The 12,232-nt window shown below is 41.2% G+C and overlaps 1 protein-coding gene across 3 annotated transcripts in view; it reads left to right on the top strand.

The window, feature by feature from the left end:
* EYA1 (EYA transcriptional coactivator and phosphatase 1) overlaps window positions 1–2,261 on the top strand; it is a 92,334-nt gene extending 90,073 nt beyond the window's left edge. For all 3 annotated transcript variants that reach the window (XM_075494802.1, XM_075494801.1, XM_075494803.1), the window contains one exon: window positions 235–2,261. In XM_075494802.1, coding sequence (XP_075350917.1) covers window positions 235–315 — 81 coding nt within the window. In that variant the 3' untranslated portion in view covers window positions 316–2,261. The remainder of the gene's footprint in view (window positions 1–234) is intronic.
* Window positions 2,262–12,232: the final 9,971 nt, after the last annotated feature.

The following is a 12,232-nucleotide window of genomic DNA, read 5'->3' as shown; positions in this document are numbered from 1 at the left end:
ATGATCTCTTGACAAGTTTGCTGTTGTTCCTGTTGGTAAATAGATTTGCTATTATTGAGAATTTATGCTGGAGGGGTGGGTCAGAGAAACCAGAGATAAACGTGAAGGACGGGAGGTTTTAAGAGCTCTTTTTCTCTCCTCGCAGCGTTCCCTTATCCTTGCGAAAGACAATGGGTGGGTCTAAATACCGGAATGCTTGGGGTTATTTTTACATGTTGTCTGTGCTGTTCACAGCATGCTATGCCATTTTGGAGGATCTCGAGCCACTCTGACCTTATGGCCCTTCACCATGCCTTGGAACTGGAGTACTTGTAGCAGCTCAGCAGCACTTTGAAACCCCAGAGCCTCCTTCTGCCCATGGACGGGATGCCTGTGTCTTGTGTCAGCATTGGACTACAGAACTTTGTGATTTCAACATGTTGACGTACAGCTGCAATTGGTCTTAACCCTTGCCCTTTCAGTAAATGGAGGAGCATGTCTTTTTCTTCAGAACATCTGTTGACTCTGGTACTGCGAGTCCAACAAAAATAAGCCATGCAAATGTTTGAACAACTCATCTTTACCATATTTGCTACCAAAAAGAAATCGAGGAGAAAAAGAAAAAGGAAATAAAAGGTTCATACCTGTGAAGAAAAAAAAGGACCTGCAAATGCTTTGTAGTTTTTAGACTCTTCAATGTGACACACACCGTTTCTTCAACACAGCAAACTTGATTGCACAATGAAGACTGAGATTTTTCAAAATACCAGTGGAGTAATTTTCTTGTAAAGAAGGTTTACTTTTTGGTTTCTCATACCCAGGGTACTCTGTACATCTTTACTTATTTATGAACAGACTATATTTTGACATCATATAACTGAGGATATGTATAATAGGATTAAAGGCTATTATAAGCCTTTGCCTTATGGTACAGCAACTACTTTTGATTTTAGCACATTACAGAGTAGTTTAAAATATGTCTAATTTAAACTAATAGGTACATCACTGAGACAATCATGTACAGGAAGAATTTTTTGTGTAAATTTGTAATAATGAATGATTCTTTTACATATTGTTAAGGTAAATGCTATTGAAAGATAGTAATGCCTTGTTGGTGAAGAATGAGGCCACATGTGCACAAACTGTTGTGCAGTGCCTTATCAATGCGTTGGATATAAATATGTAGATAATGGATTTTTTTAGATAAATTTGTCAAGACCAAAAGCATGGATGTCAAGTGTCAATAAGAATTGGGTTTTGTTCTTCTCAGCTGTTTCTCTACCTTTTTCTTCTCTCACCTACTCTGATTATGAAAAGATTGATTTCTTTCCCCCCATGAAGGAAATATAGATAAAACACAACTGAAGAGGAGTCCTTTGCTGTCTTCTGTTTCCTCTTTTAAAGTTAACGTATTAACCCTTTTTTAAAGTATTGAAAAATGAATTAGCAGATTCATTCCATAAAGAAATAGAGAACACAAATATATTTTAAGACATGACTTAAACTGGAATCTTGGTACCGAATAGTTTTTGTCTCATCCAAAAATGAAGGAAACTATCATCATTGTTATTTTTAGAAATTAGAAATGGGAATATTTTGGAGAAATTGAACAAGAATACTCATATACCTTTAAGTTTTTTAATCCTCTTCCACCAGGAGTCAGATTTTCCTAAGATATAACATCCATTGCCGGCAATGGAAATACTGAAATAGTTATCGCCAAGGAGTTAAAATTTGCTTTTGTCTATACCCATTTACAGGACAAACCTAGCCTGTATCTGTCTGTGACTTGTGACTTTTCTAATCTTGAAGGCCATGAGCTACTTGGTCAGATAAACTGTTAGTCTGACTTTTTGGCTTGAATTGTACCAATTCCCTTTACCTGATTTAAATCTCTTCATTAAAAAGAAGCCTCGGCTTTGTTGGTTCATTCTCCAGCTTTTCTTCTTGTTTTCTTTTGCTAAAAACACCAGCCTTGAAACAGCTACCTGCAAAGCTACAAAGCACCAATGTAGCTACACAACAACACCCTTCTCTATTGGAGGAATCATATTGCTGCTAGAATTCAATGTTTGTGGATTGCTTTATTACCAACAGAGAGGTTTTTATCCTACCAAGACTTGCACATGTGCTTTACTTCACCCAGTATGAGTGCTGAAATTCACGCAGTACTCACATACGTACATAAAGCACGTTGTGGGTAGTTTTTAGAATTAAGACTATAATTAGCCTTTTTTTTCCTCAAGCAAAGTAGACAGTGATGGGGGGTTGGTTGTCTTTTTTTTTTTTTTCGGCTCTTTTCAATTTTTAGTCACTCGCGGACTGAAAAAAACAGTTTATCTGGGCCTTATTGTACAAAAAGTGTGTTGTGTCCACAATTGTGTACAGAATTTTTCTTCATTAATTTTGTTTTAAATTAATAAAATTGATTTGTGAACGTACTAAACAATTGTCTGGTATGCAAGTCTATGATATTTCTTCCCTCTAGGTTGGGAACGAGGAGACATCTCTCATCTCTTTGCTGTCACAAGACAGAAGTTGTTCACCTGCTTGTGCCCAGCTGGGACGTTAAATAGGATAAAAAATATTTGCATCTAGTTTACAAAAGGCTCAGTTAGGCAGCAGTTGTTTTGCTTCTCAGCAGGAGCTAGAGAAGGTCAGTGCAGAATAGGGACTTGGTGCATGGAGCCCTGGAAATATGTGCCTAAGAGACTCATCGAAATAAGGTGCAGTGCCTCTGAATGTCATCCGAAGCAATCCATGTGCTGAATGGATGAGTCCCATTGTTCAGACATCTCACTCAGGGCTACAGCAAGCCTCCCATCCTCTGAGGATCTACAGGCCTGAACGTCCCTGGGAATTCAGGACTGGTATTTATCTTTTGCAAGCATGGAGCAGGGCTGCCCTTTAAATCAGGGGAAGAGTGGCAGCGCCCACCATTTTAGAGCAGACGCTTTATTGCAGACCCATGAAGTATTGGTCCAGAGTGTGGGTTTGATTCGCTCTTCCAAGGAGAGGGAGGGGCATGCCCAAACCCACATCTTGCCTTCCACAAGTTTATCCTAATTAACAACTTTTAGACTAATCTGCCAAAGAAACACCCTCCCTCCTCCTGCTGCTGCTGTGCCACCCTGCACAAAGGGATTAGTTGAGCCAGAGACTGTATAAAAGAAGTCAGTGAACCAAAGAGTGAGTATGGCTGCACTGAAGGGAAAAGCAGGATCAGCCAAGAGGAGAAAATGTGTCCATCCACCATGTGTGGTTGTTTTGCAGTGGCTGGTGAAGAGCCCTCTTTGCTCCTCCACCCATGAGTGAGAGCCTTGAATGGAGGCTAGTGGCCACTTGTGCTCACTTTCTGGTCTAGTGAGACCTGAGTTTTGTTGCTACACTGTGGTACAGCTTCAAAAGGAGAGATGGACAGTGCTGCAAACTAAGAAAGGCATGGCTTAGTCACGTATGGGTTTGTGTCTTCTCAGAGAGAAAAGGGATTAAGTCAGCATAACATCTTTTTGAACTAATTGTCCAATTATAACAGTAGTGACCAAAAGGCGTGCATTGCACCCATTCCCTGCATGGCATAGAATTAACTGATGTCTGCCATGTTTTCTGAGCAACTTGATCCTACTGGAGTCTGAGGTGCTGGAAGTGCCTGGCAAGTCAGGTCCTTAGGACATTTAGGAGAAGAAATGTCTACTTTCCAACTTTCTGATGGCCCTGGGAGTGAGCCGGGAACCAAGACTGGGCATATGTAAAGAGGTGAAACAAATAAATGCAAATAACTCTTAACTTTACAAACCACAGTATCTGATAATTTCAGGTAAGGAACAGGGTGATAGTTTTGTTGTAGAGTCTGCCTAAGTCTCACTTTAGCTAACTTGAATTCTTTCTGTATCTAGCCTTTAGCATCTCCCTCAGTCCTGTGGAAGAGGAAAATAACCTGAATAAAGGGTTATGGGCAACAAAGTAAGCTGTAGTATTATCAACCTCCATGAGCCAAACACCTCTCCTTTCTTTATCTTCTGCACTTTCGCCTTTCCTCCAACAAATGTTTACTTGGGTTTTGCTGCAGTGTAGCTTGTTCTTGAGCAGTGCTTGTTGCAAGATCTCCAGTCCCACGGTGTGAAGGACACAGATCCACTCTGCCACCAGGTGCTGGGAATTGTCTTCCCTCAGGCAGCGGCTTGCCCTCAGAAGGCTCAAAGTGGAATTTTCTCTGTTACAGAAAAGTTGAACAAATTCTTCCAAACAGTAGAACTCTGGAACAAGCATAGTGGCTGTAATTCCATGAGGTTTTGCAATTTGTTTCTGCAAATGATGAACAAAGCCTCTGAGGTTTGCTGTTTCTTATGATTACTAGTATAGAGATCTTTTGGAGACTGAAATCTCCTTGCCAGCTGGCCACGCTTTAAAAAGCCACCTCTAAAGCTATCATCTCCTCCCCTTGATGCACTGAATGCAGTGCTCAGGTGTGCTCCTGCACTGCCCATGAAAATGCACTGACTGTTCTATTGAACTCATTTTGGAGGGTTTGGTGTTTAGGCTGGTGGATGATCACAATGTTTTAAAGACATCTTCTTTCATCACTGCTTCTGATCTCAGATTAGTCTTAAACCAAGAACGTGAAATTGCAAGCGTTGCTTAGCTCCAAACATTTGCTTCCAGAACTCTGGAAGTCCTGTAGCTAAACATTATCTGACGTGACTGATGGCAGCTATGTAGCCTAAATATTCTACACCGTGAATCAGCTCCTTTGATACAAGAATACACATACTTGTATTAAAAAATGTTGCCTAAGGTCCCCCATTTATTTTAAACTTTTGCATCTTAAAATGATTATATGTACAGTACTATTGCTGGTTTTGAGGCAAAAGAAGCCAGATACAATATATTATTCTGCTGTAATCCATTAGAGCATTGAGTTTACAGTGGCAAATCACAATTACAGCTTTACAAACTTTTACTTATAATGTGAAGATGAAATTGAGCTTTTTGTTTATATTTCCATCCCTTTCTTTTAAAGCTGACAACGTAACAAATGGAAGCAAAACCAAGCCCAACCAAGGAAGTGCTTCTATGTATTTGGCACCAACATGGAAGTTAGATGCTCAGAGTTAAATTATGTCTATACGTTTTCAGCACCGCACCAATGGCGCTATCCACTGCAATAGGCACCTAAATCCCCTCTGAAGGCAGTGGCTTTCTTTTCTGAGCCTCTCAATGCTCAGAAAATTAATTCTTTTTTAAGGAACTTCATATGAAGACCCTACTTAAATCAAAATCTTGTAAGAAAGCAGGGATTCCTGTAGAGTGAAGGGCATCATGTTATGATGTTTTTTGGGAGCTGCTTTTTGGAACATGTCAGTACTGCTTGAAGTTTCCATTTCTTACATGCTCACTGATAACAATGTTCAGCTGTAATAGCCTTAGTTCTAAGAATAAAACGCATCAAAATCATTAGAGCTATGTAACTTTGAAGTAGTGCCAAGAAAGTAAAATTAATAATAGTAATTATTATGTATGTTTTTCATGACTGAAAAGCATGATCAGTGAGTGGTATCTTTGCCTCAAAAATGCTTGCAATGCAAGCCAATAAAATATTGTTAGAAATTCTCTTTTGTCTTTTCCTTCAAATTTCTGCTTCTCTCAGTGTTGTGATTCTTGAATTCTGCCCTGCAACAGGGGTAGAGGATGGGTGTCGAGACATGTTGCTTTGTGTCATATGCTAAGGGAGAGGCACAGTCCTGCACCAGTCTTCCTCTGTTCTTTGTCAATGGCAAGGCTGCACAGCTGCCACTTTTGTCGTTCTCTTAGCCAGGGACTGGCTCTAACAAAACCGTCCAACTCTCTTGTGCCAGCAAAGGGCTAGAAGAAAAAGGGAAAAAGCAGGGGAAAACAGTCATCTCCCAGGTTGGAAAAAAAGGGAGAGGTGTGAGGGTTGCAAGGCTCCAAAGAGGGTCTGTAGGTAACCAGGGAGCATCACTGAGCGGAGCACCCAGCACTCCCAGGTGGCCTCCCAGCACCTGGCTCTACCCAGGGACGTGATGGGACAAGGGACTGGTGAGAGGCCCCACAGTCTCTTGGCTACCCTGTCCCACCGGCTTCATGGTGTGGATGGCCAGCTTGGCCATGGCAAGGAGGACAAGGACGTGCTGTAACTCAAGATGGGCCTCAGATGAGGATGGTGTAAATCAAGAGGAGGCTCTTCTGGTTGCAGTCCCTCTTCTAGCTCCTCCTGAACCTCTCGCCCTGTCCCCACTACCTCTGCACAGCTGCAGCATAGCCTCTCACCGTGTGCCAGGAAGGCCACAGCAGGACACGGAAATCTGTGGGATATGTGTCCCGGAGGCCCTCCACAGCCTATTAACTCTGTGAACCTATATATAAAAATATATATGCTCACACACGCACACATGCGCATATATGCATATGTTGCCAAGGTTGGCTATGACAGCAGAATTAAAATGGTGTGTCATTGAGCTTGTTGACTGACGGACTTTAAAGCAAATGGTTTGCAATAGAAAACACCCCTTACTGTCATTCTCCGGTAGAGCTATAAGAGATAAATAAAAACTCTTACTTTTGCCTCCCCAAATCATCCTTCTTTATAGCTGTTTGTTGGCATTTCATTTTATGTTAGTGCAAATAAACTTTCACACTCTGATACACTGGGGAAAAATATATCTTTCATTCTGTACCAATATTCTACATTGCCATTTCTGGTTTTTAAGTGGCTATCAGTTCCTGCTAATGGTGTTAGAATAACAGGAGAAGGAAAACAAAAGATTTGGATTTATCCAAAGGAAAATACAGCTCTGCCAGCTCTCATGAAAGCCACATGACGTTGCCAACTAACACCTTGTGGAAGGCAGCCCAAGGCACAAGTAAGTATGTTACTAGCGATCTGCCCTTTCCATTGCTTCACCGCCACTGGCAGTTATTTTGCTGGAAAGAGGTATTTGTGGCTTGAATTTTATTTCTCACCCGCCCTTTGAAATCTTTTGCGTGGACTGCTGACTACTACTCCCCAAAGGGCTGGCCTTTGACACTGTGCTATTTCCAGTCTTATGTATAGATGCAGCATTATTTTCCAAAGTGGGAATTAAAGCATTTGCAAAGGAAGCTCCAGTCTCCTTCATTTTCTTCATTGCCAACTCGTGTCAGATTTGACATGGAAGTGAGATGAGATCTAGAGATTGCATTAAACCGAGTAGCTGGGACTGCAGAGACAGGGGAGGTAATGCAGAGGAGGTGGAGAGTGGTTAGAAAGAGAAAGGAAAAAAAAGTAATTTGATTTGAAAAATGTGAGATAATAAATCTGGGGAAAAATAATCCAAAGCAAAGCGTAGGGAAGAATGATGAGTTGTCTGGCAGGGAGTGAATTAACTTTATATTTAGGAAAGCAAGTTTCATTTCTTGGCTCTGCCACAGAACGACCCAGGCATGTTGTTACGGCCTCAGCCCAAAAAGGCTCGGACTCAGTGTCGCTGTGGCTGGCCACCAACGTGGCATCCAGAGCTTCAGCTGGGCATGTGCGCTCTCCACGGAGAGAGCTGGGAGCCTGGGTGAGGAGCTGCTGAAGCCAGCTACAGGCACCAGAGCTGTGCACAAAATGGTGCCTTCGCCAGGAGCTTGGGCACTACCTCTGCCACCTTGGCTGACAGCTGGGAGCCCTTTCCCGTGCAGGAGCGGAGGCTGCCCGTGCCCTGCACGGCTCCTGCTGCTCACCCTCTCTGCAGAACCTTAGCGACTAGTGACCACTCGCACAGGATACAGGTGATTTTAATGCAAGTCCGCTTTCAACCCTATCCAGATCTATGTGTTGTACTCCTGGGAGGCTGCCTGCTGTTAATATTCTCGGAGAGTCAGAGGATTTTTGTGGGAGCGGAAGAAGACAGGAGAGAGGGAGCGAGCATGCAGGCTCTCAGAGAAGCACACGAGGATGGTGTTTGCAGAGCAAGAATGCTTTGCCTCTGTATAGCTGCTTAATGCAAAAACCAGAAAGCCCTAGGAGCTGGCACTGAGCTTGGGGCTCCCGCCTCTGAGGTGTGTGCTCACACCACCGAATTACAGTCATGCCCTTTGCTCTCCGCAGCAAAAGCCATTGTGTGGACTGAAACAGATTCACCAGGGAGTGACGATACCTGTTTTCCCTCTGCTCCAGAGTAAACAAATGCAGTTCTCGGTACAAAGATGAGGAACTGAACAGAAACAAAATCATGACATTCCCTTTTACCTCAATAAATGCTATAATTCCAGAAGGGATTATTAACCTTGCATTAAATTCATGTTCCAGATCCTAAATCTATCTATGCAGTCATTATTTATATGTGACTCACTAAACATTCAGTGGAGCATCTCGGTCATAGATATCAGAGGTCTACTTACATGCCATTTGGTACTTGTCATTAATTTGGGGTCACAGGAGGTTTAGTCCAGTAATATCTGCACTACACAGAGGGTAAATCCTCTAGGACTGCTCCTGCTATCTTCTTATAAGATGAGAGTTTGAAATTCAATTAAAAAGGCCCAGATTTATCCCCAGTAAAAGCCTTCCTGGAGCTCTTTTGTTTTAAGACAGAAAGTATTTGAACAAGAATTGAAAAACCCCCTAAACTATATATTTGGTTCTCTAGAAGACAAGGGGAGCTCAGCAAAATAAAATGAAAACAGAAGTAACCACGGTTGCAATATCCCTTTTAAATGGCAATTGTGTGGAAAAAATTAAGTTCTTGTGAATGTTAGCAATCCTTTTTTGTGTTCTTACAATCCAGCTGAAATCCATCCTCCTGTAATCTTTTGGTCCAGCATTTCTCAAATACTTGCTCTTATGCCACTTGATTCCTCTCCCCTTTGCTCCAGTTGCTGTGTGAACCAGCAGGTCTGAGGATTTTCCTGAGGGTCTTTGGGCATTTCCCTGCAGAAGACCCCAACCAGGAGATGGGTGCGCAGAGCAGATAACAGAGCCAATGTTAGTATCTTCTTGGGAGTGAAGGTGCTCTTGTTACCGTTGGCTGTTCTTGCTTAACATAGGAAACAGGCTAATATATTTGCGTGTTAAATGACAGCTAAGAAGTTCAGTTTCTGAACTATTTTTTATAATTTTCTTTCTTACAGATAAGCAGAATTGGAATTCATTTACAGTGGCTATAAATTCACTTCCATTGAAGTCAAAGACTAAATTTCCATCAAAACCTGAATGTAAACTGTCTGTTATAAATCCCAGACATTGGGTCACCCATTGGTTTCTATAAAAGTTATGGGCATCTGTGCAGATCTGTAACTATAGCAGACCCTGAAAGCTTACTGGCATTTTTGCTTAATATTTGCTCTTTTTTTCCACTAGGAATACAAACGAGACAAACCTGATGATTGCTATGGCAACTCCAAGCCAGAGCTCTTTCTGAAGACTTTCAGTTGGTTCTTGAACCTTGTTTTCCTTGGGAATGTGGTTTGATGTTATTTCCTCCTTCCTGCTGAGCAGTCCAAGTCCTGAGCTGGGCCGCTGGGTGATGAGAGAAGATACTGACCTCATGCTGGGTTTTTTTTGCGTGGTGTTTTTTTTTACCACCTTTTCACCCACATTTGTCTGTGAAGAACTGATCTTCTATGATCCTGTTCTTGCCATCTTAACTTCTTCCTACTGGGTGCAATGTCCTCCTCCATATTCAACGATACCAATGTTTTAAACATTGACATCTGAGAAGAAGCTATTTAATACTTCCATAATAGTATATAATACATTTCCTTCTGTTCTGAGATGGAGAATACTTTACCTGAAATGTGCAGAAAAAGTTACAGTTCAGATACTAATATTTTCCACAGGCTTCTAATTACTCTTTCATCTGTACCAAATATAGAGTGATGTTCAAACCTTGTGTAGGTCTCTGGCAGGACTTTGAACGGTTATGTTGTCTCTGGTCAGGTTTCTAAAAACCATTCTAGTAATTTTGAAAACATGCTGGCAAAAGGACTCTGTTCCACAAGACACCGGTTTAATTCTTAGACAGTGGCTTTCTGCTGAATATTTGTGGTATCGTTCTAAAGTGTGGAAGTACATGGGATTTCTAAACCCTCAGTTTCCTGGTGGGAATAGTTCTGGACAGATGGTTTTACTATCCAGATGACAAACTAATTGCCAATAATTTTGTAGAAATAAAAATCTTATTTGAAATTATGACCTAATTGTTATGTAAAAGAAGAATAGACTATTGTAAATGCTTCATTGTATAACAAATCTGAAGATGAACTATGAATGCTGCTTTCAAATCAGTCTGTTAATTAGACTCTTATTAGACTTGTAGGTGAGATTCAGGGGTTTGTGTTCATTCAGAGGCATAAAGCATAGGGAGATTTTGGCTCTCATAGATGGAAAAAAATAATTTAATCCACTCCTTTCTAACTGGAAATGGAAAGTAGACCCCCTTCAATAGTACTTTGAATCAAAAATGAAGGACAGCTGCAGTCTTAGGTTAAATCCAATTATTCCTACAATTCAGTAGAGAGACTGAGATTTGGATTTTGGCCCTTTGAGTTATTAATCCACCTAAATAACCAAATGACATTGCTTTTCATCTATAACAGGGTAAATAAGTGAGAAAAACTAACCAAGGAGCAGTACCTTTGTGGCTGAACTGGTACATGAACATGCTAAAACACGTGTAACAAGTATGCTCGAGATCTCTAACCCATATGTTTCCACTCTCCGTCACTCAGATTTCACTTCCAGCATCAGTTGCACACTTAGTAAAAGTGTGGGTATGAGGAGTTCCCAAATGGATCCAGGGCCACCACGTGTCCTTCCCTTCCATCTTCAGATAGGCTCTGTTGTGAACCTACATTTATGCAGAAATCAGTATTTTAGCCACCAACCACCTTCATCTTCTGTTATAACAGCTGTGTGACACGGTAAGTCAGGAAGCAGAGGCAGCAGCGTATGTGTCCGTGCTCATCTTTCTCATTAACAGCCTCAACACCGTATAGGCAGGGAGTGCTCTGCCATGGCTGGGTTCAAGCTATTCCATATACAGCCCTATTTCATATATCTGCAGGGTACGTTCCTCAGCCCCATTGGTCTTGGTCTTTTGGTATTACATAATATCAATTCTCTACGTTCACAGTCAGTGTAGTAATGCTGCAAGAATGTGAACTGTGAAATGGCAGAGCTGTGGCTTGTTGTCATGGCATGTTGGCTCTTCTACACAGGTTGGATTCCTGTTATTAAATTCAAGTCACTGAGTCATATGTCGGGTCCTCATGTCTCATTCATTGTTATATCTTCACTTGAAGGAGAATTTTCTGTTTCATTTTCACATTCAGTGTTTTCCAAAGGTGGCCTGTATAAAATAAACAAAATACCATGTATTTCAGTCTACAGCTAGAAGAAAGGCTTTGTTTCAAACTCATTACGATACTCCTTAACAGCATGCAAAATTTAAGCCTGTCTAAACAATGCCAGGAGGAAACAATTGCATTAAGTGTATAAATAAAACTAATCATTGGTTCTCCAAAACATAGATTAAGCATGCTGTTAGTGATACAGCCCATGAAAAAATAAACTACAGAGGCCTAGCGGTCAGACTATAACCAACTCTGACATCCTTATATATTCTTGTAAACCTACAGTGGTTTGTAGTTTTCTTTGCTGCAAAAAGAAAGGCAAACAAATATAAATCGAAAGGCACAGCTATGATTTGAAATTACTCAGCCAAAAGTTGAACCCATGCAATTGTGTCATTTTATTTATCCATCAGCACCAATGTTTGGTTCTGCCAGAATTCCCCAACCCTCAGCTCTGTAGCACAGACAGTAAATCCTAAAGAACCATGTTTTAGTAACACTAATTGGCACAGCTGCTGAAAAAGACCAAAGACCCAAAAAAACAAATAGGATAATGGTAACAGCCTCTGCCCACAAACCTAGCTTGTGGTCTCAGCAACTTTGCCACAGCATTTCAGCTTGCCAGATGCTGACTACATCAGTCTGCAAATATTCTACTATTCCTTCATTTACAAGTTGTTGAGGTTGCTTGGTAGATAATGACCATTCTGGATCTTTAAAAATAAGATAAAAGCATAGGATAGGATAGGGAAGGCTAGGACAGGATAGGACAGGACAGGACAGGATAGGATTAAAAGCAGCAAAATAAATAAATGGTTTTGGTTGAATAACATAACGGATGGAAAGACAGCAATCATTACTTATCTCCCAGAAACTAAAAGAAGGGCAGCAGTCTGGGAGAAAGGATCAGCCAGGC

This window comes from Mycteria americana, chromosome 2 (genome assembly GCF_035582795.1).
Source record: "Mycteria americana isolate JAX WOST 10 ecotype Jacksonville Zoo and Gardens chromosome 2, USCA_MyAme_1.0, whole genome shotgun sequence".
Taxonomy (NCBI): Eukaryota; Metazoa; Chordata; class Aves; order Ciconiiformes; family Ciconiidae; genus Mycteria; species Mycteria americana.
This window is presented reverse-complemented; position numbering and strand designations above follow the sequence as displayed.